Raw genomic sequence first — 27450 nt, forward strand, 5'->3', positions numbered from 1 at the left:
GCTAATTACAGTTATGAAAGCGGATTGTATATAACCGTCTTGTTAGGGAAACACAGGAGGATATGATGATTAGTGAACATTAATATTATCTGTGTTCAGGTTGTAAGAAAGCACTCTAAACATGCAGCAAGTTAATGTTAATCTCAGGTTGTGTCTCAAACTGCTGCACTGAATAGTGCCTAACAAAGGAAAAAAAAAAAAAAAAAAAAAAAAAACATATATATATATATATATATATATATATATGTATAACCCACACACAAACACATTATATCACACAAAATTAGTGCTATGTTTTGTATGTCTCACAAATAGATAAACTTTGAACCATGCCAAAGAAAAGAATATAACATGTCCACATTTCCTCACTCAGATCCAGAAGTATTTAATTATAAAATCAACTTAAAACAAAAGCTATCTACACTATACCCATATAGCTTAAAGTTGTGGGCCATTTCTGGATAATATATTGGACTACTGTCACTTTGTTGGCACTGGCAAACTGTACGTCAACCAAAAGTGGCCCACAGATTTAAAATGCCCATAAAGACCTTATTTCCTCACAACAGATTGGGTCCATTTCTGGCAGAGAATCTGCACTGTCCCTGAGATGTGGCTAATAATGACTGTAAATCTGGCCCACTTCTGTCATAATATGGCCCACAGCCATAATCCTGTGCCTTATGAGCTTTGACTCTGGCAATGAGGAGGGAGCTGTCCTGTAATCATTTCTGCAATATGTATAGATGAATCTCCCTTATCAGTTTGAGCTCGGAGCTGGTACAGACTATTTTAAAAATTTTAAATCAAGTATGCCCTTGTAGACTAAGCTTGAAAATGTGCTACCTACATTTAAGAACTCCGTTAACATAAAAGGTATGTGTTGTGTGTTGTGGCAGTACTGAAATACAGCATCTTTTAAATGGAAATAAAGGTGTGCAGTTTTTAGTCACCCAACTCGAGTGTGGTAAAGCTATTGGTTAATGAGAGTTTTCAGCATGACTTAATTATAAACTGTAGGCAAATTACATATTAATCTTAAACGTTTTCATTTGATTATTTCAAATTTAGCATCATTCAATTATCAAGGTCCAGAGTTATTAAAAATGGTTTCATGTATAATCCTTTGCTGCACAGAACTGTTCACAGAGGAGGTAATGGGAAACAGGTGTAAATCTTATAAAATTGACCTCATTGTATGTAATTGTACAAAACGCCTGGATAAGCTTTTGCCCTAATTCCGCTTTCATACAAATCACACATAGCAATGAGGTACTTACTGAGAAATCTAAGGATTCAAAAAAAAATTCTTTATGCACTACTTGACTACATTCAACATACAAAACTAAAATAAGTCTTTGTTAACTGGTCAATTTCAATAGTAAATAAAAAAGGCCCATATTACAATACCCATGGTTTCTAAGCTGTGACAAATTCACATCAAACCAAACATTTTCTTGACATCTCAGCATTATACAGAAATAAGCAGAAAGTCTAGTATAAAGCTAGTAAAATTTACTCTGTCAATAAAAATATACGTGTTTTTTATTCAGTTATTCAAATGATGCATTGTAGTATTTGTACATACAGGCCCTTTTTCTTGAAACCATTTCGTAAAATTTAGTTGGATGCTTAAATCAAAGTACTGCCATTGTATATATTTCAAGGAGGATGTTTCCCTGTAATTATTATAATTGGGTGAGATTTTACAGATAAGCAATGTGTGAGGATGTGTTAGAATAATTGCCCTGGGAAACATACTGCATGCAGCTCCATAATCACAGAGCTGGCTCATACAGTTTACTGAGTACATTGTCCTTTCTAGTCATCTTATCAGGGGGATCATCAAGGGGACCACCAAACAAAAATTTATGTGACGATGCACTGATCTGCAACTTATTTAATCTCACATAACTCTGAGACTATTGCAGCACTAAGACGCAGCCCAATATCCAATACTTTTGGGATGAGTTAAAGTAGCACAGGTGATTCAGAACTAATCATCCACCATCAGCACCTGACCTGACTCTTCAAAAAATCTATAGACAAATAATGTATCTTTCTTATAAAAAAAACAAGTCTTTCTAAGAACAATTGTAGAGATACAAACACAGTGGCTCATCATTAACATCTTATACATGTCTCAGGATTGTGAGGAAAACGTTCTTGGAAACATTCTTTTAAGCATTAACCTTGAGTACTTCTAAATGTGAGGTGAAAGCATCAAGACTCTTTGGAATTCTAGGCTGGGCAACTCTTATCATTGGTGAGTGAGTGTGTTCTCTCTCTGTGGTATGAGAGGAATGCTTACTCATTGCTTCCTGTTTCAGCTCAGCAGGAAACCCCAGGACTGGCTCTAGGGTGTTGGTGTCATTTTCTCTTACTTATCTGCAAACATGTTTCTGCCTCATGGGGAAATTGGGGAGAGAGAGAGAGAGAGAGAGAGAGAGGTGGGGGGGGTGGGGGAGGGGCTCTAGGTGTGTCTTGAATATGGGAGGCCGTCTAGGGCAAAATACATTGAAACACTTGCAGAACACACTACACACACACTGCACTGAAAACTTGCACACTACACTGAACAATGTATACTAGCTTGTGAGTGCTCCTAGCACAGAGGGAAATAATAATTGTTTAACAACATTAGATTTGGGCTTTCAGAATTGAACAAAAAATTGCTCCACTCAGTTTTTACATGCGACCCCAGTAAACCCACAACAGTCTGCAGACACAGCGTTTAGTCAGTTGCAGTTTGCAGTCATGAGCACCATTGCAGAACTGCTGTGAGTTTACTGGGTCTATTGTATTCATGGATTCAGCCTCTAATTCATTTTAGATCAGTGTTTCATCACCTGCACAGACCAACAAAAACACAGAGGGAGAAATATTTGTTAATTTCTTAAAAAACTCAAAGCTCAGGAGTTTATCAAACATTATTTCCCTCTGTGCTACTGAGCATGCTCAGTTCATCAGAAACTACCTTCCTGTAACACTGAGATGAGTTCCAGGCGCACTCAACACTGAATGCATCTCTCTCTCTCTCGTTTAATGTATATACGAGTATACAGGTGCAAGTGTTTCAGTGTAGTGTGCAAAGGTTTTAGTGTAGTATGCAAGTGTTTCAGTGTATTTTGCCCTAGACAGCACAGTGAACTCTCCAGTATTTAACTATGCAATCTTCAGCTTATAGCTTTCTAATAAGTTCCTTGCTCATATTGTTTTAGAGAATAAAATGAATTAGTATAGAAACATGTTTCACAGGTTCAGTGAATACAACAGTTTTAAGGATCCAGCTAAGCACCTCATGGAACTGGGTTGTATCTCACTCACATTTAGCAACTGGAAAAGTCTCCACAAGGGGGCACCATAAGCTATCAAATAACTTTTGAAATTTCATCATGGCAGTGCTCCACATCAATGACAAACCATAGTAAGAAATATCTGTAAAATATTCAGTCATCACCTATTCAAATATGATTGAACAAACATTAACAATATCGCAAGATAAGAAAAGCATTGTTTTCAAAAAAGGTGGGTTGATTTGCTTTAGGTGGTTAGGAGTTTGTACATGTCTATGTTTTTATCCTGAACAAAGGTTTTAATTCTAAACTAAGAGCTGAAATTCAGCAAATGCTTCTGAGTTGTAATTTTTAACTTGGTAATAATGGCTCATGTGGCCTTAGTAACCAGTAAAGGTTTAATTCTCTTTTAAACATATAACCACTGTCAAATGACAGTCTCATATCTTCATTACTTTACAATTAACATAAATCACTGTTAACTTTGAACTGAAGTTAATAGAACAATATTATGCTTAAGTGATTATGAAGCATTTGAGCCTGTCCATTCATCCTGACAAATTCACCAGTTGTAAAGGGCAGCTTTAGTTTTCAAATTATGTAAGAAATTATAAAATGTAAAAATAAACTGAGATACATGTTTTTTTTAGATGTTGAAAATATGTGGAGATTAGGGTTTTTTTTAATAGGTAAAACACCATAAAGTACTGGCTTTTAACTCACTCACACATCCACTTACTAATATTTAACAAAATGTTCCCAAGTGCACAGCTCAGTTCTTCAAATCAGTGACACACTGTGTCTTTTTCTTTATATAAAATGGATTTAGTGGAAAAAAATTATTTGACAAAGAATACACTGGGAGAATATTATACACAATCTCAGGTTTTAGTCTTAAGAAAAATAAAATATTGATCTTATTGGATCTTTCACACCGATGCCTCAGTTTCTTCTTGATGAAGCACCTCTGTCAGTGGTGGCTCCTTCATGAATTTGCAGGACTTCTGGACACTATGCTCAATGTCAATGCTTTTAAATGTTGATGTAATATGGTTATTAATAAAAGTGATGTACCACGTTTCCAGAGAGCATCAATAACTTGATGATTTCCTGCATTCGTTACACATCAAGACAAAAATGCAGGTCATATGCAAACATCAGCCCAAAGGTAGATACCTAAATTATTTGGTCACTCAAAACTGTATTCCCTTGAACACAAAAAAATATTAAATAAACACCAGAAAATGCCTATTAGTAAAAGAAAACTGTGAAACACTTATTCACTATATTACACCATGATGTGGCATGACAAGATCTGAACATCATGAGTTCATGTAAGCTGTGTAACGTGATAAAGTGTTGTTATCACATGTTTTCTTAAACTGGAATTCCTTTGTGTTTATAACATGTCTGTTTAACAATGTCTGTCTTCAAGGTTTAAACAGTCACTCAGAGTGGTTTGTTGTGAAATGGTAAGTGGTAGAGAAACTCATCAAGTCAGAGCGGCTCACAGAAATGTTCAGGGTTTCTCTGAAAGCCATCTAAATAAAGCAAATATTTACTATATAATGCTTGTGCCTAGCACAGGTTTGTGTGATTCATCTTGTTTTTAATCAAAAGCCACATGTACAGTGTTGTACAGTACAAAAAAGATCACTTCTATATTTACCACCAATTTATCATTATCATAACATGATAAATATTTTGGATCGTAAATGAAAAGGCTGTTTTTGGCTCGAAGAATTCGGGTTCTTTTCACATGTTGTTAGGTTTCTCCACAAAGCACAATTTCCTATTCAACCACTCTGAATTACCCTGTTTACATCTCTACGATTGAATGATGCAGAAAATTTGAAATGTGTAGATGAAATTTCCCTTTAAGGATGTATGTTGCGTATTGCTGAAGCTGCACAAATCTGTTAACATTTGTGTATGACACATCAGATGTTACGATAAATGTGCAAAAAGATACCACAAACTATATTCATCCAATACCAGGTGAGTGATGTTTTATAGAAATTCAGGGATGAACTCTTATCGAACTGAGATATTGTTAAAAAAAATCCATAAATGGGCCCAGATGCCATTTCCTAATTTTACCACCCAACTGTCATGTGCAATGTATCATGGTCAGTCTTGATAGTTCCACTACCTCTGATGTTTTTAAATATGTCCATCGGTTCATTTCTCTGTTCTTGGGTAATGCAAATGTCTATGGCTGCATCTCATACTGGCCCTCCGTAGCAATGTAAAAGTCATTGAGTGTGTCCTGCAGGTATTCAAATGTTGGTCTCTCCTCTGCTTTCTCCCGCCAGCACATCAACATGATATCATACAGCTCCTCAGGGCAGGCATCTGGACATGGCATTCTGTACATCTTGTCCAGATTTCGAATCACCTCTGGATTTGTCATGCCTGTCAAAAAAAACAAACAAACAAAAAAAATCAGTAGGCTTAAAAAGCCAATTTAAGATATATTCCTGGTTGTACAGTAGATATATACTTTTATAAAAGATGCAGAAAGGCCTCTTTGGGCATCGCCATGTAACAGTTGTACTTAATGTGTGGAATCCAGTACAAATCCAAACCTAAATGCAATTAATTACTAACTAACAACAAAATATAAGCAAGAGAATAGTACATAAAAATGTTGTCATTTCCTTTCGATACTTGTCAAGTCATGGAGCTTTTGAACTGTCCATGACATGAAGTGCACTACTCAACAGGAAGTTAGCTGCTTGGCAAAATGAACAAGGTATCAAACACAGTAGGCTAATAGCCTAAAACTACAATAGTGGTGTCAAAATGGCTCTGTTTCAAACAAAGTCAACATTGCAATCCACTTGTTTATAATTGAACAGACTGAGAAAACTCTGCTGTGAGAACCGAGGTGCAGAGCCATGTTCAGTTCATACAAACAAAAACAACACACTAATACACGAGTAAATAACACCTAATTTTACCACTGCAGTTGTTTTGTGGTTTTCAAAGCCTGCACGTTCCCTTCAGAGAAGGGGGAGTTTTGCTAGTGTAAAAGTGTCCAGGGAAAAGCATGTAGAGCAATGCCATGAAGTGTAAATGCACCATTTGAGTACTGCTGTCATAGAAGAACATTATCCCTAAATACAAGAAATGAGAACTTACCTAATTGTATACTTAATACAACTTAATAAAAATTATAGAATGAGTGTAGGTTGAAAAACAGTGGAAACAAATGAGGTGTTATAAATATTTTTTGAGTCACTGCTTTGTCTTGAACATATTGTCTGGGCTTGACTTTACTCTAAAGATGCAGCAGGTAGGAATAATTAGGAAGAAGTGCTCTTTACATTTGAAATTTGTTATGACTTCAGACCAAATATTTTTTTAGCAGATGTAAAATAGTAACAGAATATTACACAATTAAGAATACTATGCTATGAAATATTAGCTTTGGTTGTGCTTTAGGCATGAATTCATGAGTTTAGAGCATATTATTGTTATTATTCCATTGTAATGTGTTTGGGTTTTATAACTTACAGACAAAAAATAATAATAATGTACAAAAATGTTAATTTGCACTATGTAAGGAAAGTTCAATCTTTTCACAGGCTCTTGTATCAGTTACTCTCAGTTGTTTTCAATTTATATTTTAGAACATTTTTCCTACAAATTGCCACAGTATGATTAAAAATACAGGTCACACAGTGATATCGCTCTTTTCTTCTTCATGGATTAGTGCCTAGTTTGTGCTTTAAGGTGTGATAGGTTTGTTGATTACCATGAGAGTTTATGTTTTGTTGTCATCATATTTGTGCTGTTTGCTTTGAGGATAAAATTTTACAGGCTCATGTGCAAAATCACTACTCAATATGGTTTTGGAAGCAGCACTACCTTGAAAACAGAACAAATGTAATTGGTTACCAGCCAATAAGCAGGAATGAGCCTGAATGGTTAACACACATTGGTTAACACATTTCAAATATCACGCTATATGCCAGTGAACTTCTGCCTAGCTTTCTGTGGTTTGCCTGCTCTGACTGACAGAAATGTCTTTGGAAGAAATACATTTGCAATATAATTTTTGTCAGTTTAAGTCATTTGGGCACCTACACGGTCTGATGAATGCACCAATTGAAAAACTCAAAATTACTGGAATCAATCCATTGAAATTTTTTTTTACTTCTGTAAAATTACTATTTTTGGAGATACATGTTTTTCATTGGAAAGCTACAATATATTTTGCATCTTGTTGCTAGGATACAACTGAACATGCAGAATTATTTTATGCCTCTCAGCCAATCACCTTGCAAGGTCTGAACTAACTGTGGATTTAATTTTAAGAGGGTATCAGACGACGCTCAATTGGAGATTATGTTTTATTTCTAGCACCATACCATCAAGCTTAATAAGTTCATCATAAATACTTTTCCGTAGATGGTTAATTATGTAATGGTCTTGGAGGCTGGCAATTGAGTCACAGCCATAGTGCAAACAAGCAACTGTTAATCATGCCCTCAAAAGGACACAGTACAGAAAGAAAGCAATATTTGAGCTTGGTGTTTAGCAAGATCCAAGGGCACCACATGCCAGCAGACACACTTTAGGCTGATGGTCAGCCCCCAACAACAGCACATTTCAAACACATCAGTCACAAACAAACATACAGGACACACAAAAACACAAAATGGGGAGATTCAGTGTCCCCGCCCCACAGTCTCTAGCAACTGGCACAATAATTTATGACCAAGACACTGGTATTCACAGCATATTCACAATTTCAGAATTTCCTGCATATTTTTTAACCCTAAACCTATTTCAAGTGTTTTTACTGTCTATTGTTTTATTATTTGCGGGTATATATATATATATATATATATATATATATATATATATATATATATATATATATATATATATATATATATATACAATTTTTATTATTATAACTGTTATTGTGTTGCCCCGCCCAGTGATTCCAGGTAAGCTCTGGACCCTGAACTTGATAAGCAGTTACAGATAATGAATGAATAATTAAATGTTATTGTGTTACCTGGGTATGGGACTCTTCCATATGTTACTATCTCAGTCAGTAACACACCAAAGGACCAGACATCTGACTTGATGCTGAAAGTGCCAAAATTGATCGCTTCAGGGGCTGTCCACTTAATCGGGAATTTTGCACCTAATCAGAGTCAAAGATAAAAAGAAGAGGCATGACATGCTTGTATGCTTGTGTATAAAATGCTTTTCACCTATTAGATATAATGAAACATCTGAAGGCATGTATTAAAATTGCATAACTGCTTAGCACAGCTTAGAAGTAACGTCTGTAACATCCTGAGCTATTCAGGAAAACTAAAAGATGGCTGACAGAAAATAACACTAATATTAAGCATTGGTGGACTAAGTACAGTATTAATATTTGAGTACTTAGTGCTGAGTGTAATATGGTATGTTTAGTTTTCAAAGCATGTACTTAAGTGAATGCATAGATTTTCAGATAATATTTTACTAACTCTAGTACAGAAGTATTAAACATTCATGGATAGATGTATATCTGGGTTATAAATAGGTTAGAAATAGGGGAACACTTTCTTGTACAGCACCAAATTAAGGTTAGACTAAGAACCCAACACATCTGAAACATTTAAGCAGCCATGCAATATACAGTTAACATCTATACAGTTAACAATATACAGTTAACATTGCAATTGCATATTCAGGAAGAATATTCTCCATACCTTCTTGTGCAGTGTATTCAGATTCTATAATCCTGGCCAGGCCAAAGTCAGCTATCTTACAGTGCAATGTTTCTGATACCAGTATGTTGGCAGCACGGAGATCCCTATGTATATAGTTCTTCTTCTCTATGTAGGCCATGCCCTCAGCAATCTACCATAGAGAGAAAAAAATCAAGCAACATACAGTGTATATTGCTTCTTGTTTAACTTTACATTTATTTATTCTGTATTTATAAAATAAAAGAAGTTTTATGTGCACGTGCATTGTTTGTAATTTGAAAGTTGTTACAGCTCTGCACTCAATCTACAGTAGAGTAAAATATTTGTACAGTTACACACAGTTTTTACAGTTATGCAGAGTGGATTTAAACAGGACATTACCACTCAAACAACACTAGGGAATACATGCTGCCTCAGGGGAGGGTGTTAGATGGAAAAAGTGACATCACTTCCGGGCCGGAAGTTAATAATCGAGTTGCGGAGAGGCAGTGAGAAGCAGACGCTCACAGTGTGACCACAAACTGAGAACAGCACTGACTTTTTTTTTCCCACTACTTTTATCACACAATTTTGTGAGAGAAGCACTCAAAATAGTACTCTGGGATAGGTTATAGTCAAGCCTAATTCTAGTTTAACAACAAAGCATGTAAAAATACACATTTCCACTATAAACAAACATATCAAACTGGAAACTGCAAGCATTTAAATACTATTAAAATATATGTCATATATACTTCAAGGATGGACGAACAGCATGAGAAACATCAAAGCGGTGCTTACCTGAGCTGCCATGTCTATTAACTTGGGGAGTTTTAGTTTCCTGCCATCATCAGTTTTCAGAAAGTCTAATAAGCTCCCTGGAATGAGCCCAGTAAAAACACATCAGTGACACATAATAATTTTAATGTGCCTCAGTCAACTCCCACTGAACATGGTGTATTGCTTCCATGTTAATAATATGAATTATACACAGAGAACTGCAAATCAACAAACATTTGCTTAAAAAGCATATTTTTAAAACATGATCTATGCTTTAGTGCTGGGATGGGGATCCAACATGTCCAGCAGCTTTTGGTGATTAAATTGCTTACACAGCCCTATAAGCCCAAGTCAGCCTATATTTTTGCTTATTGCTCCAGAGAAAGAGAGCCCAGAATTCTTTTGTCTCCTCTTTTAGAGAGCACAAAATATCGCTCAAGTTCAGCTGCAGTAAAATAAAGACAAGAACCGAACCACTTCTCATCCAAGGGAAGAACCTTCTTAGTTATGATGTGCTAAATATTTGTCAATTATTATTATTATTATTATTATTATTATTATTTAAATTGTCCAGAAGGATCTAATTCCTGGTTTTAGGGCATACATTTTAGGAGGCTCATCTCTTGAGACACAAAGCTTTTGAACTTCTGTCTTAAGATGCATTACAACTGATCAGACAATAAGCCTCAGCTTTTCCTTTCATTTAATAGTAAGAGTAACACTATGTACTTACAGAATAAACTGGCCCTATACACTAGCTAGCACACTACTGTGGCAAATAATCCATCCCTTACAGAGACAGCATTGTGCATTTAACACCAAAATACATTATGGTGTGATATAGTACAATAAATATTTATGTGGATGAGCAGGAAGGAAAATAAAGCTGTTGTTTGCTTCCACGTCATCAACTTTTACCAAAGCAAACTGAATATGAACTAATCTGGATATATAATAATGTACACATTATGTATAATGTTTGGGCAAAGATGAACTGGCCTTCAGTTATTTTGGCATCATCCATTCTGGCTCATAGAAGAAAAGTTTGGAAACCTCTGGCCAACATAGTAATTTCAAGTTCAAGTTCAAAGTTCAAAGAGTTTATTGCCATTTGCACAGAGTTTATTGCCATTTGCACAGTAAGGAACAGGTTCTGTGTACAATGAAATTCTTTCTTTTGCTCCTCACCAAGAATGCCAAATGGAAGAGAAAATACAACGAATAACTAGATAACTAATAAAGTGCAAAGTTCACTGAGATTATATACATAGGTGAACGGTAAAGTGAACGAGTGCAACAATCAAAAACAGCAATAAGTAGAAAGAACGAGCAAACACGTTTTCCACGGAGGGCGCCATGTTGGATGAGTTTCTCAGTTAAATTAGGCATGCCTGCCTTGTAGCTCACCCCAGTGATATGAGAGTGCAAGCCAAGTTATAGTTTTGCACTGAAGGGTTTTCTGAAGCTGAATGCACAAATGAGCATAGTGTGATGGCTGAAACATACTCACCATTTGCCATGAACTCTGTAACAATGAGGATGGGTGTCTGTGTAACTACAGCGTGAAGTTTCACTAGCCGCTCATGTTGAAGCTTTTTCATGAGGTTAGCCTCCTGCAGGAATGCATCTGGCTCCATGGTGCCCTCTTTTAAAGTCTTAATGGCAACTTTCTGGTTGTTTTTATAGTAGCCTAAAAAAAAAAGAAAATATACATGCAGACAATAAAATGGCTCAACGTCATAAGCAATTAAACTAGTTTTATTAAAACCATATATGCACTGTATGGCTAAACATTTATGGATACCTGCCAATTTCTTCTGAATTACACAAAAAATGTTCAAACATCCAGTCTTAAGCCTTACCAGAGTGTATGAATAGCAGTTTTCCCCCTTTGCACTAACACCGTCGACACTTTGGGAAGGCTTAAGACAGGATGTTTGAAAAAAAAATTTTGTGTATTGAGAAATCAATAAATGTTGCTTTATGGTCATCATACAATAGTTTGATTTAACCCCTGTGAACTCGAACACAGACACACACACAAACACCCAAACACACACACACACACTGGTAATTAGGAGCTGTGAACACACACACACTCTGAGCAGCAGCATTTTCATTACATTCAGTTTTGAGGGTGTTACTGAGGCTGGAATTATTAAAAAATAGCCTAGCTCATTCCAAAGATATTGGATGAAACTGCAATATTGAAAAATATGATATTTTGCTACATTGATACATTGCTCCAGAGGCCATTGCTGGGGCTTTATACCTCTCTAGTTCATGCTTGGCATTGGGCATGGTGTGCTTATGCCCACGTGCAGTTGCCAAAGAGCCATGTGGCCTTTTCTTTCAAAAAGTGAAATACAAAAAGACTTTTCTCAAGCTATTTTAAAATTAACTGGTATTTACATTTTATGTTTTGCCTCTTGGGCAGATTTTATCTGCAAGTAATAGAGCTGAGTGAAGTTTGCTAGGGATTATTTTTAGAATTTCCCCTTACATTTTTTTAACTCAGTGATTTGACTGCAAAGTTATTCTGGGGTACTATTTTGAGACAGACGTGATTGTTGTGCTTTTTTTAATCACATATTTTAAAAGCAGATAGATAAAACAGTCAAACTAAACAGATAAATAATTTAGAGTCAGTTTATATTTTGAGGAAATCATCAGAAATACTGTATCAAAGTCCTTGACTCAGCACATTGATAGTGAATATAATCAATAATCTTCAGCTTAGTGGTCATGTCATGTAAAGCCTGTTCATTACATCTACACCACCCATACAATTACCATTATTAGGTACAAGAAATAAACAGTTGTTTTTGGTAAGAAGCTTTATAATGCAACCTCTAACATGTCAAACTTGCAGTCATTATTGCAGTCACTAAGTACTCTAATACCAGTGTTAAGTTGTGCACATACAGTTGGTTTAACATCACCAGAAATGTGTCAGCCACATGTGAGTCTGAGGTCAGCATGACCAGTAGAAAGTGTGCTCAGATGTTTCAAAGCAGTGGGTTGGGGAGGAGTTGAGCTGTGTGTTCTCTGGAGTAATGGAGCATCATTCAAAACCTTTGGAATGAACTGGAGTGGGGTTTGGGATCCTGATCTAATCATTCATCATCAGTACCTGATCTCATTAATATTTTCCTGGATGTCTGTAATCAAATGTTCCTACAAGGCTTCTTTCTTTTATTTCACAGGAATTGGATGTGGGCATATAGGCTCTTACCCATCCAGACCTCTCCAAACTGTCCAGCACCCAGTCTCTTCATCATCTTCAACGTCTCCCTTGGGATTTCCCACTCATCCTGGGCCCAGGGCCTCTGAGGAGTAGCAGATTTACAAGGACTTCCCAATCTCTGACAAAGACCATCTGCTGATCCTACACACACATATGAGTAATGATTACAAACATTACTGGAAATAGTTCAACCAGCTGGTGATTCAATTTCCACCTGCTTTTAATTCTATTTCTAATCATTTAAAAAGCCCTCGTAACTCTGGAGGTGGAATGACTGTTATGATGAACATTAAATAATCGTTTAAGGAACAGAATATCTTATGTAAGGGAAAATATAATTGGTGACAAGATTCCATAACACAAAGTTAAGTGACTGTACCACACATATGTCATAGAGGCGTAGATCTTAAAGCAGGAAGATGGCCTTACACGGAGAATATGACAGACAAATCTATAAAAACATACACCTTCTACTTTGTCTGTGCTTCTTGTGATGAACCGAGGCTAGCGTTGGCCTGCTTATCTGGTGGTTTAGACTGAGAGAGCGTTCAGAGACACCACAGGAAGTGCACCCTGCAGTAGAGAGGCGGGCCCCTTGCTCAAGAAATGAGATGAAAACCAAACCATCTCTCAGCTGATCAAGATTAATAAAACAGAATTTTGGTTTAGTTTAATTTTTCAGGTTCAGATCATCAGTATTAACTTGCTCTTGTATTGCACACTGGTGTACATAATGTCTACAAAGTCTATTGTGTGCATAAAAAAAGTTTTACAAAAAATGTTATAGAAAAGAAGCCCAAGAAAAAATGGCTTTAATTTTGAGTGATGAATGTAGAGTGCTAAACTATAATACAGTTGTGGAAGTTTTCATGCCAACCGCAACCATGACCAATCATTAAGAAACACTGAACTACAGATTACAGTCAATAGAGTGATGAACAACTCCAGAGTTGACTCCTATTCAGTCAGAGTCAGAAACATTGGCAGGAAATGTGTATTTGGATGTTCACTGTCAATAATCATTTCCTCTTTCTCCAAAAGAGAAAAAGCTACCATCCCTATGGCTCAAATAGTTACATTTTGAAGAAGGTGCTATAATAGACAAAACAAGGTTATGTTCAAGGAATTTCATACTGGACTTTTTCAAGACTCTCATATCTCGCATTTGACAGATACAGCATTTTCATCAGTGTACTTTGCTGATGCCTCATCTGGATTCAATGTAATTTGGGGCAAGTTATAAGTTAAACTGATGCTTTATATGTTATTAGAGGAAGTTATTTGAACATTTATTATTACGTGCCAAGGTAACATCAGATAAATTGCTGTTGAAGGAGAGGTTCTGTTTTACTCACTGGAGTAGTACTGTACCATTTCCTGCAGTGTGGGGAAGGTTAGGGATGGAGAAATATAGTAGCCGCCTTTGTCTAAGGCACGAATCTTATAGTGCTTGACCACGTCCCCTTGGTCTCCAGCAGAGTCTCTTATGGACAAGGAGAAAGCACCTGTATGCAAAACCTCAGTTAGGAAACTTCCTCAAGCCCTGAGCATTGTAAATACACAGAAGTATCAGTCACATAGTGAAATACAAAAGTTAATGTACTTGGATGTTCATTTATTTATTTTTTTTGTAGTGGTATGTCTTTGTAGCCTTTGTGTGTTTGCCCAGTAACCACTTTCTCAGATTCACTTAAATGACCATGGCCAAATTGTGGTATAGCTGCGGTCCAGAATAAAGTGGTTAGAACACTTAGAATTGTCTTTGAAGTGTGTCACCCTTTTGAGGCAACACAAAATGGTATTGTGGCTTCCAGAGGCTTAGCTGTTAAAATAACTGTGTATAGTGACCTCATTTGCATGCAACTGAAAAAATGATCAAAGCTACGTGAAGGTGGAATTAGGGCTCTAGGCAAAGGAGTGTGGGGTTCCTGGCCAAATTTGGAATAGACACCAGTCTGCTACACAATTCGAGACCATACTGACCTAATAATAATTCCCACAGTGGCTCATTTTTTGTTGCCGTTCCTAGGCATTGATATCATTGTTGGACTTTAATCTTTCTTATAGCATAACATATATCTGACATGTTGAACAATCACAAGCAAACAATCACCCATTGAAAACCTGCAGGATTTCCTTCATTATTACTATAACTGTTGTTTTTAAACAGTGTCCACTGTTTATCCAAGCGGTAAAGTTCATGTACAGGCAATCAGAGAAAAACTGAGATTAAAGGAATTAAAAGGGCAGTGTTATGCTACTGACCTGGGGTCGTCTCACTTTCTCGCACAAGGAATGCACCAATCCTGTTCCCTGGAGCCAGAAGGAGACGTTCTGTCTCTCTGCGACTCAGATCCCTAAAGAACCATCTAGACCACAAAAATAAATAAAAAAATAAATAAATGACAGCTTCTCAAACATTCGGAGATGGAGATGGAGATACCAGTAATAAAAACTGGTATCTCCATCTCTCATTTTGTGTTTTTTTTTTGTGTTTAATTTAAAAATGTCAGCTGCCGTTTATAAAATTATACAATGAATGTACCAAATAGGCTTATATACATAGAGATATTTTCTGAATTCCATATAGAAATGACTCAAAAAATATTATAAAACAACTTTATTCCATTCATTTTCATGAATAATTAAGAATGTATTACTCCAGTAAAATTACTTTATTGCTCTGAAAGCAAAATTAAGCTTCTTTAGTAAGGTCATTCATGGAGCGAAATGGAAATACATTTCAGCTGATGCTTCCCAGTTATGACATTCATCTTGCCAAGTCAGAATGGATTATATTTCCACAATCCAAATAAGTAAAATAATAATAAAAAAAAAACTACATTTAACAGGAGATGAACCATAAAGTACTTTAGGTTAATGCAAAGAAATTGTATTCTGAATCATTTTAAAGGCATTTTTCATTAGATTTATATATAACATAAATGCAGCTGCTGATTTCCAATTATGAGGCAGAAAAAAACAAAAACAATATGTAAGTAATATTTGGTTTTACATCTGAATAACTGTGTTTAAGAGAAATCAACAGCTTACTTCTCCACATCCAGTGTGTGAGCCCGTGCCACGTATGTACAGGGTATGTATCCCTCATCTCCGGTGACAAGGGATTTAGCCAACCACCAATCCCCATTTCTAACATGAAATCAGAGTCAAAGACAAGTTTTAATGCAGTGTCTTGTAAATTAGTTCTTAATCTTTGAAATCTCTGAAATCTCTCTTCTGAGATCTTAGCAATGAAATAAATGCTTAACAACAACCCAACAGCATCAGTCAGGCTAATTACTTCAGTTTTAAGAGATAAGAAGTTAGGCATGTTAAATGGATCAAGTAAATTTACTTCATACAACATTAACTCGTTTTCAGAGTTCTATCAACCCACTCTTGAATGATCTTGAGTTTCTCTCCTTTCTTAAACTGAAGATCGCTCTCGTTGGTTGGATTGAAGTCATGCTGAGCGACGACAATATCGTCTTCTTAAAATAAAAGCAAATTAAAAGGAAAGATGAACAAATTAAGTCTTTACAATGACTGCAATTAAACAATGTTTGGAAAATATATTAAACTTATCGTGACACAAGTTTCCAACATTAAAATGAAGTAACTTTAATGGTTTTCTAATGAAAGTAAATGATTTATTATTTTAACACTCATTGCATAAGCCCAGCTACTCTATATTATTTTTAGATGGTTTCATAACTTTCTTGGTAGCATTAAATCATGGTGTATTATGGAAAACATCAGTATCTGGAGTATATCACTGAGGCATAATTATTGGAGAGCTGGGATGTGTAATATATTTTGTGTCCGACATCTGGACTTATTATTATAGTCAAACACTAATGTCAGAGAAAGCAACTACAGGCTCCAGGCCAAAATTGAACTAACAGTGATATAATGGCCATGAAGTTCATGTGACTCAGCTGCTGGCTATTATTGTTAAAAAGGCTCTTTGAATATTGAGGGTAGTAGCTCCACACATCAAGATCAGCTGCCACAGTCCCAAATAACATTCATATGTATGTTAATAAAAATCATGGCTTTGGAAATGCTGACAGACATTACCGTTGTCTGCACCACGCTGCTGTTTTCTTGGCTGAAAATAAATGTGGAAAGAACATGGTGTTAAAATTCATTTGTTTTTTAAATTAGGCAAGGCAGGTGAAAAATGAACACAAGCCATGCACTGCAAGCAAAAACTCTCACTGTGATATAATGAATGTAATGTTCGAAACCAGCAGGTAACTAAGGATACGTACATGAGATTTGTTTGCTGCTGAATTATTATTTGCATGTCCTTTTTCTTTATGATTCACTTGACCACTGCAAGTACAGCCCATTCTTAAAAGACAGAAAGAGAGATGAACAGTTCTTTAAAAAAAAATTAGGCCACCTTCCTAATTCTATAATTCTTTGACGGAATTTTTAGTAAACATATCCACGTTATTGATACACAGATTTTATGCGGTGCTAGGCTAACAGCACCCATTATACTTTAGAATATGCTAAGCTGTAGATTCTTTTATAACACTGTAAAGGATTGTAGTGATACCTGCCAGTCCACAACCAATCTTTATTGCATATGTGTCAGTCCCCACTGGTGTCAGCACTCAGCTCTGTAGTCCATATGAGCATTGGTGTTCTCATAATGAGGGCTGAATGAGAGAAAAATCTTCAGTGCCTTTAAAGCACTGCAGTCAGAGAAACATAAACCAAACCAAACAGCTGAAAAAGATCAGAAAATAAAGTAAGTTAATCTATAAAGCTAGACTGGTTTACAAAAATGATGACCTAACAGGAAGGGTCACTGAGGAACTGGATAAAGCGTAATCAAAAATTGCATTCTACCTATTAGTTCACTGTGCAATTTGTGGGCTAAACACACCAGCAGTTTATTAGCCTACTAATTCCCACCAGTGCAAAAACATGCAGCCTTTTTCATCTTTTGACATTATTTAAAAACTGTATTCATGTACATTGCGTAAACCTTTCAAGACTAATGAAGAAAAATTACTCAACATAAAATATCTAAATTAATTAAATTTTTTGCCTAGTCCTTCAAAGTTAAATTTATAAAGACATTTGGTGGGCGGTGGTGCTGACAGGGACAATACAAAAAATATATAAAATGCATAAAATGTGCCAATTATAATACATTGTTAGAATGTTAGAAAATGTACTTTGTATTAATTACATAATTCTACTTTACACGTTGTAAAAAGCACCAGTGATATATATGTGTAATAACTGTAGACTAGGGCTGATCATTTGAGGTAAATATTCTTTTCTTCCTTTTTTTTTTTTTTAATGAATTTATTATCATTTAAATGTGATCATTTTATATAAATGACATTCCGGGACAATTTTTCCACACTCAGGACTTTTCTTTCAGAAAACGGGTTTTTTTAAAGTTACATTTCCATGCTTAGGATGTGTAAAAAATATTTTTACGTATGCAGGACATTATTATAAGAGCATAATAACCCTGCTGCACTAAATTAAAAAAATTCCTTCCATGTCCAGTTACTATTCAAATTGTGTGACAGTGACATATAAATACGTTGTTTAAAAATAATAATCTTATTATTACAAAAATTTACAAAGATTTTCTTTTTATGTTTAGACCTTTTAACAAAATATTAGAAAATATGAGGCTATTTTTTTATATGATATTCATTATTTCAGAATATCAGTTCCTGTGAAAAATAAGTAGTGTTCTCCTACTTACATCTGTGCCCTCAACTTCTTGTAAACTAGAATCCAGTTTTAGTGCTGGCAGGAGAAGGTCTTAGGAGTCTTCCTCCCTCTTTCTTGCATTTCATCTATCTGTTCCTTACTTGCTCGCGCGCACACACACACTCCCAAATGCCATCTCAAAGCAGCTGAGGCCCAGTGCCTGCCCTGAGAGACCACATTAGCAGAAATAGATAAATACAGAGCAGTTGTTGTGTTTATTTAGTCTGCTTATCCCCTCCCTTTCCTCTTTGCCAGAGCTCAATTCACAAACTCTGCTGCTTCTTCACACAGAACAAGACAAATAAAAATACAGAGCATATAATTATACTACGCAAATGTTATGTTTAACTTCAAGACTGTAAAGCAATCATACCCAGTTACCCCAAACAAATTGTTAGTTTAAACACAGGGAGGTTGGTTGAAGACTTTCTTACACATCTCTTGTATTTTGAAGAGCTCTCTCCTGGATGCAGTTCTCTAGTCTCTATCACAAATAATCCATTTCACAGGTTTACTCTTCTTAGATCAAAAATATATGGCCATAAATTGTAGCAAGAATACATACAACGTTCATAAACAGTAGCCCACTTTGTTCAAACGTTTGTGAGATACATGGAGGCAAATGTTATGAGAGAGACCACTTTAGCATCTCTACAGGATGTTGTTTACTAGCCACAGAGATGTATTTCCTGCTTTGACCGTTGTGGGTTTTTTTTTCGGTTACAGTAAATATGCTCATGCTTTCCAATTCTAAATGGACAGAATTTAAAATAAACATTTAAAAAGATAATTTAAACGTGTATGTGATCCTACAATATTCTCTTACTTCGACTCTAGCTTTAGATACTTTTTTGGATGGGTGTAGAGCAACAGCATAATCTATATCTTTATCTGAATCTGATTATTACACAAAATCTTTATAGGCATCTGTATTTGGTTTTGGACATGAAATGAAGCAACATATATGCACATTTTTAAATCTCTTAAAGAATCTCAAATTACTAACATAATTTACAGAAAAGATGGTACATTTTGTAAAATGCAATAAAAATAAGAACCTTTGATTTGTAAATTTGTTAATATATTTATTTAATATACAAAAGCACACACAAAAAGATTTTCACTGTTTTCAGTGACCAACTTGATCGTGTTTTATAAACATAAACAGTTAGAATTGAATATATGCAACACTAATAAAAAGTTGGAAATAGAGTCTTTTTACCAACATGTTCCATTACATTTCCTTTTAAATTGTTTAATCGTTTTTGAACAAAGGATACCAATTGTTAAAATTTTGCCATTGGAATATTTGCCCATGTTGATGTGATGCAAGACTTCAGCTGAACTGAGCTGAGTCTGTGGCTGTTGTTGCCTGATACTCCTCTTCATGAATAGACTGCAGACAGACCAGTTACACACATACAATCTGTGTATTTGAAGCCTTGTTTTTAGCACTTATAGAATGAGGCTTGGAATTACCTTGCTGAAATTACCATGGATTTACCAGGAAAAGATTTTGATAGCAGTATGTCTCTCTAAAATCACCGTATTTGCCTCCACATTTCACACATGCAAGTTACCCATGCCATAGTCACTTATGCTGGTTGACAGCAGTCTGAATTGTCCCTTTCTTCATTAACATGGAAACACAACATTCATTTTTCAAGAAAACAATCCGAAACATTGACTCCTTTGACCACAGCACACATTTCTACTGCCTTTTGGACCATTGGAGATGAGCTTTGTTAGCAGTTCCACATACAATTCATGTTTTTCTCCTTCTGTAATAGTTTCAGGTTGCATTTACTGATGCAGTAGTAGACTCTTAAGTGACAACAGATATTTTAAAGTACTCCCAAGTAGGGTTGGGCAGTATAACGCTAATGTGGATGGTATCTCAAAATGAGGGCCGTATTTATGACATGTATGGTGTGTCAAATTTCTGTTCTGTGTCTTTTAAGTAAAACTTATTCATATGCAGTTAAGAAAGCCACAGGGAGAGGGCGCTGCTGGAGCTCACTGAAAAGCCATGAGGTAGAGATGTTCGATACCACAAATTTATTTTCCGATCCAATATTGAGTAAAATTCAGACCGGTATAGGCGATACCCATAATATGTCTGGTAAATCTATTGTGTCTGGTAGAATCATATGTCTTATGTCATATCATATGTCTTAGAATCATAGCTTCATAAAGATTATAAGACATCAGAGTATATATATATATATATATATATATATATATATATATATATATATATATGCTCCATTTATGCTCTGCCACTGTGTCTGTATACAGACTGAGTGATTGACTGCCGCAGCACTCCCACATTATGCATTTACCCAGGCGAAAGAAAAAGTAGTTCCCACCAACCGCGTATTATATAGACAAGATCTCAATATTTTAGGTACTTTCCACTGTGTTCCTTTTAATATTATAATCATACAAAAAATAAGATGTAAAGTATTCTATGCCAATCCATTAGAGCTTCACATAGGGCCCACCCCACTCTCTTCCTACCAGCATCCCCATCATTTCTATTGTTCCAATCCTACAGCTATACCCTAAGTTGCTGTGGCCGCAACCAGCTACCCTTAACATCTACAAATACTCATTGAGCCCATCACTCAAACCACCCAGTGTATCACTCTCTTCACAGGGGTCATCAGGACAGGCACCTTCCCTTGTCAGTGTTTCACTGAATTAAGCCCACAACACCTCCAGAAGGCTCAACAGTGAAGTCTGGCATCCCCCATATATATATATACCCATCCCCCTCCAAGCTAGCTTTACAGTCCTACCTTACCCTTAAGTATCAACAACCATAAACCAGCAGTTTCCAATCTTTTGCTTCGCCCCATCTAAAAAAAATTGTAGCCAGTGCACACTCAAATACGTTCACTCTCATGAACAAACCTAATTACTTTATTACTACAACCACTCGTTAATGTGTTTACATCTAAGCGTTTCCTGTCCAACAAACATGCTAAAACCCTAAGCACCTGATTATGTCTCCATGTATACCTCTCATGCAACAAACTTTAGATAGAATAAGCTTCAGCATGCCAACCCCTGTACATTATCTACAACTAGGGTCTTCACCTACCTACTGTCCAAGATTTTGCAGTGTTGGAAGGACATCATGAGTTGCTCCAAGCTAAAACTAAATATGACTTGCCTCCATCACCCACAATTCCTGCCAAGTGATCTTCCGCTTCTCTAGATTCTCCCAGCAAAGCCACTGGCCTTATTTTGCCTGTGACACTGCTGTTGCACACCATGCCTCCTCTTCCTGATCACAAATAAATCTAGTCATCATTTGCCTTCTCTCTGGTGATGTGGCCTTACTAAGTGCTTTCCATGAATTACCAGACCCAAGGCCGGTGATTGCACTTGGCAAATCACATCCCGTAGCTTTAATGAGCTCCTGGCTACCTTCACTGCCACTCGTGCATTCCACTTCCTTCCTGCTTTTGTGACAGGCACTGCTGCTTTAACCACTGCTTCAATCCTGAAAAATCATCTCGCGACTCACCTTTGCACATTTAAATTCCTTAACTAAACGTGGTAACTCCAGTACCCCTCTCCCATACCATGCTGTTAATGAAAAAGTTTACTTCTAATGACTGAAGTATCAAAAGTATCAATATTTCAAATTTGAGAATCGATTTCAGAAAATAAAGATCTGGTATCAGAGGTATCGATATTTCAGTATCAGTCCGCATATCACTAGCATGGGGAAATAACCCAAGCCCAGTAGCTCACCGCAGTTGTGAATTTTGCACTGAGTTTGGGTTAAAAGAGACAGTAAAGAAGCTGAAACAGACAAAACATTCAGAAGACACTTACTATACTATACTTTATGCTCACAGTTATGAGACTTTGTAAATGCTTCCAAGCCCATGTGGCTGTATTTAAGACTGTAGCATGACAGTTTCTTATGCACTGCCATCTAAAGGCTCAAACTCATTCACATTTGTGCCCAGCCTTAACTGACATGGACTGGTATATCTCTTGATTTCCTGAACCATTTCACAATATATTATGTACAGTAGTTGATAAAAGACCTAAATTCTTTGCAGTCTTGAATCAAAAAATGTTTATTAAAAAATATAATCCTGTTGTTCAGTGAAAATTAAAGGGTATTAAACAACATTTATATATTCTTTTAATAACATATTAAATAACATATTCTTCTCTTACATTTTACAAAATGTGACAATTTTTCTGGAAAATGTTCTGGCACATTCAAAGAACTTTACCTGGCCAAAAAATTACTGAGGAAAAAGTCTTTCCTGAACTGAAGAATAAACAGACAAAATGGTACATCCACAAAAGAACTGGTAGAGTACCCAAACCATCACCATCAAATAAGCAGTAGGAGAAAACACAGAAAATCTAGTGCACTCTTGCTTCAGATCCAAAATTAAAATAGATAAATAATATAAAACTAATTAAAGTAATCCATGTTTCTGTTCACATTATGGGTCTGAAATCATGTGGAACTAAAAGAAAAGTTGAACAATTTGCAAATCAAGCAAACACATTGCTGGATAACTCTTGGACTGGCCATCAAATAGCTCATATCTGAACTTACTAATGGATAACACATAAAAACAAATGGATTAAGAAATATATTATTATATATATTATAAACAGAGCAACATGGAACAAACTCAAACCCATCACAGCCCTTATTCACAAGAGGAAGGAGGTGTGTTGCGTAAAGCCTCATCTCTGATGGGAAGTGACATGCTTAACAGTTGAAATGTGCTGTGCTGAGTGGTTTATTAGGTCACCACCACCTTTACACAGATACATTCCATGAAGTAATGATGTAATGATGTGGGAAGTGATTTCTTTCCCTTATCAACTCTGATAATCAGAGAATTTCTGAAAAGCACAGCAAAACATTAAGGAGCAATTTGTTTCTTTTTGGCTACAGTTTATTCACACTTCTAGCATGAATATGCAACACATCCATAAAAGGTTAAAGAAACATGCTGGTACGATTTTTAGCACTTCACTGACCTGGGAGATAGCAAGATTGTGCAGACATCCAATTTACAGCGACAGCACAATTCAGTCATTTGTGCAATGTACTGTAGCCAGGAAATCTGTAAACAATATATATTTTTTTCTTTCAAAGGGCAGTTCACTCAATTTGTGAGCAGTTGGCCTATACTTTAATGTATAATTAATGAAGTTCTCAAGCAAAAAAAGGACTAATAAATGAAATTTGACATTGTCTATTAAAAATCAATAAAATCAATGTGATATGTAACATGCTTTTTTTTTGTCAGCAATCAAACACCTGTCCAGTTCATATACATGCCAAAAAAGAACACGAGCCACTGCTAGAAAGCTGTATCAAATGGACATCTCAGTGTATTGGCATCAATAAAAGCAGGGATAAAAATTAGAAGTGGGCAATATGGCAAAAATATTATAATATATGTTACTAACAGACATTATCAGGAAATATGATCTATGTACAAGTATTTTGTCACAGAGACAATGTACTATTTGCTAGTATATGTACAAATATAAAAATAGTACTAATTAAACTTTTCTCTACACAGTAACTAATAAACACTAAGCAATAAAAGAATAGAGACAATATTATAAAGAAGTATGAGTGACTGTTTTGTGTAATTATCCTTGCTTTGTACTAAAACATACAGTTGTTAAGTGTGACAAATTCTGACACAAGTAATATGCTTAGAAAAAATATGTTTAGACAAATACATACTGTTTGTCTAAAATTTTACTATTCCAGAGGATTTCTCAATCAAGATAAGTACATGGCTACGTTTGTGCCTACAAATGAATGTGTTCGTAATCGGTTTGTTCAAACATTGCAGGATGAAGAGGTATAGCCGTATGAAATTGTGTTGTCTTCAGCTAAATCAGTGTGACAAGTAATAAAATACTTTGCAGACCACGGGCCTTCAGTCTAGTTCATATAGCAGTATGGCATTATTTCTGAGATAAATAGTTCTGTTTAGATCTGATACAGCAAACCTACTGACAAGTTATATAAGGGGCACACGCAAAAGCAGCATTTGCTATCTTGTGGTATTTTGAGGCATGAGTTGAGGCATGGGTCTAAGTAAATTGCAGCTTTTTCACACAGATCAAATCTTTCATATTTACCTATATGCCATATATTTGGAGCTGACAGTGTCTGCTGAAACACATAATCAGCTCATTCCAAATAAGTCCAAATATTTTTAAACTCTCTAATCATCAGTCACTTGTAACTTTACATAAAAGATTAAATATTTACTATTCAAAAGTTATTGAATGAAAACTACCAGGTCTGTCAAACAAGTGTGTGCTTTTCTGATGTGGCCAAGGTGAAAAGCTACAGTGGAAGAACTTGTTCATATGAAACTGTTCATACTGTGTGTGTGACCTTACACTGTAGAATGTTTGAACTTTCTGTTTGTACTACTGGGTTATGACTGGTGACTTACACATGGTTTCCCCCCCACCTCTTTCAATCAAAGCACCCTCAAATTTACAGAAATGCCCACTAGATGGCAGCAAAGCTTACAAACCATGAAATCATTGAGTGCCAGCGAGCAAGACAACTTCTTTAACACTTATGTTTAGTTTAACACTAAACCTGTATCAGCATTCCCTGTTCATCATATGAGTCATTCCCTGGGACTAGTCTTAAAACATATCTAAACAAACTGGAGATTGGAGTGTGATACTGTGATGATTAAAAACCGAGTAGTAAATATTAAATACTCTCCAAATATATTTTGATAATAAGTCTTACAATGTTTTGAAAAAACACACAGACATGAGTAAACATCATCAGGTTTGGAGTATAATAGTCATGAAGCAAACTTGTAAGATTCTACTGTCTATTATCTGATTACTTGATATTATTTGAGGTAATTAACGCATTGGGCTTGGTGATAAAAATAAATAAATAAATAAAAATAGGCAGAGGTCTTTATTCCTATGCCTTCATACTGCAATGCCACTGATTTCACACTTGTGATGTGTAATCATAGATCTTAAAGAGTTTCATGCTCACACATTTGAGGGATTCCATGAGTAGAGAAAGGAAGGAAATAGACTAGGCATCAAACAATGAGCTTCTGATAAATGTTTTTATCCTAAACAAATGTCCTTCCATTTCCCTACAAATCAGGAAGACATCTATCAGATTAATATGAAAACTTACATGAACAATATTATATTAAGGAGGAACAATAAATCTTACAGCACCACAAACTTGTTTCCTACGTTATTGGTTTCCTATGGGAATTTGTTTTTTTTTTTAACATAGTCACACATAGCAATAGCATGACTTTGAGACCAGGCTACTGTGGGTTTGGGGGTAGACCACCTGTGTTTGTGATGTTCAGTGAGAGAGGCCTCTCTGACAGCATCTGCTGCAGGTGTGTGATGGGTGCTTTGTTGAGGTTGTCCTGGTTATGTATTCATCTTTTCTCACCCTCCTTTTCCCAGGGTCTGCGGATACTCTGTCCCCACAAGCCAGGTCCCCAGACGCTGCATCCTGTCCCCCAGTATAACCTGAATATAGCGCTGGGAAAGAAAGAGGGGCGAAAGAATGAGAAAAGAAGAGAAAGACTCTGCCTATATTGTCAACCATGTGCTAACACAGCAAATTTTGTCCTTCTGCTCCCTTCCATTGTGTGTGTGTGTGTGTGTGTGTGTGTGTGTGTGTGTGTGAGAGAGAGAGAGAGAGAGAGAGAGAGAGAGAGAGAGAGAGAGAGAGAGCGAGAGCATGTGCTTGAATGTAAAAACCTTTAATGTCGATTTCAAAGTGCAGGCCAAGCTGGCAAATCATAGACCCCAGTACACCACTCTTCCCAAGCACAGGATATATCTTAATGAGACTTGCTAATATTGACTTTCTGAATGGCAATTGTGAAGGAGGTATAACCTTTCAAAGAACAATAAGTAAAAGCATGGTAAAAGTGAAGGAGAGCTTTCTCATCCTCATCCCATTCCCATACTCACGCACCTAGTGTAAACTGTGCCAATCACCCTCCATCTGAGGACAAAAGGAGAGAAGCCCCATTCACAAGCGTCCAGGGTGCTTCCTAAATGGAAAGAGGGGGGTGAAGCTGCATAGTGTGAGAGCATTTTCACTCTTCCTCTCACCGTGTGGGAAAACTCCTCTGACCGTCTCACACATCAAACCGGACAGGGGCTAGCGCATTCATTCCCTTTATTATATGAGACGATGGACAAATCAACTCAGCAATAAACTGGACAATGCATTTGAGGGCCAGTTGTTTAGCTGTAGCTGCTGGGACAGTCTCACACGTTGGACTTCCTCTGTGGAATCAGTCTGTCCAATGCTGATGGCTTGAGAAGACATGGCCTTGGCATAAAGCCTACATCTAAACATGAAGGTCAAGCCATGCCAGCTTTGCTATATCACTGCAGTAGTGTTTAAATGGTGATGTTTTAAAATATAGTAATACAAAAGACACCAACCCTGTGGCAAAGCAGAAGAGTAGACTATATTTAAACCCTGAAATCCCAGATTTTAACACAGGCTTTAAATGCTGAATTTGACATGAAATATCCAATATATCCTGTTCTATTCTGTTGATTGGCTGAGACGAGTTTAAAGCTACAATAAAATTAAGCAGCTACAATGAACATCGAGACTGTG

At 36.1% G+C, this 27450-nt stretch overlaps 1 protein-coding gene across 1 annotated transcript; it reads right to left on the reverse strand.

Annotated features, from left to right (window-relative positions):
* Positions 1–1444: 1444 nt before the first annotated feature.
* On the reverse strand, positions 1445–18930 carry blk (BLK proto-oncogene, Src family tyrosine kinase). The gene is made up of 14 exons (XM_066676557.1): positions 18772–18930; positions 17596–17768; positions 17303–17384; positions 17109–17139; positions 16426–16519; positions 16080–16178; positions 15291–15394; positions 14381–14530; positions 13014–13166; positions 11289–11468; positions 9800–9876; positions 9020–9170; positions 8329–8460; positions 1445–5711 (listed from the first exon to the last, which is right to left on the reverse strand). Exons 3-14 carry the CDS (start codon positions 17381–17383, stop codon positions 5509–5511), a joined length of 1455 nt encoding a protein of 484 aa, XP_066532654.1. The 5' UTR covers position 17384; positions 17596–17768; positions 18772–18930; the 3' UTR covers positions 1445–5508.
* Positions 18931–27450: the final 8520 nt, after the last annotated feature.

Source organism: Hoplias malabaricus, chromosome 7 (assembly GCF_029633855.1).
Source record: "Hoplias malabaricus isolate fHopMal1 chromosome 7, fHopMal1.hap1, whole genome shotgun sequence".
NCBI lineage: Eukaryota > Metazoa > Chordata > Actinopteri > Characiformes > Erythrinidae > Hoplias > Hoplias malabaricus.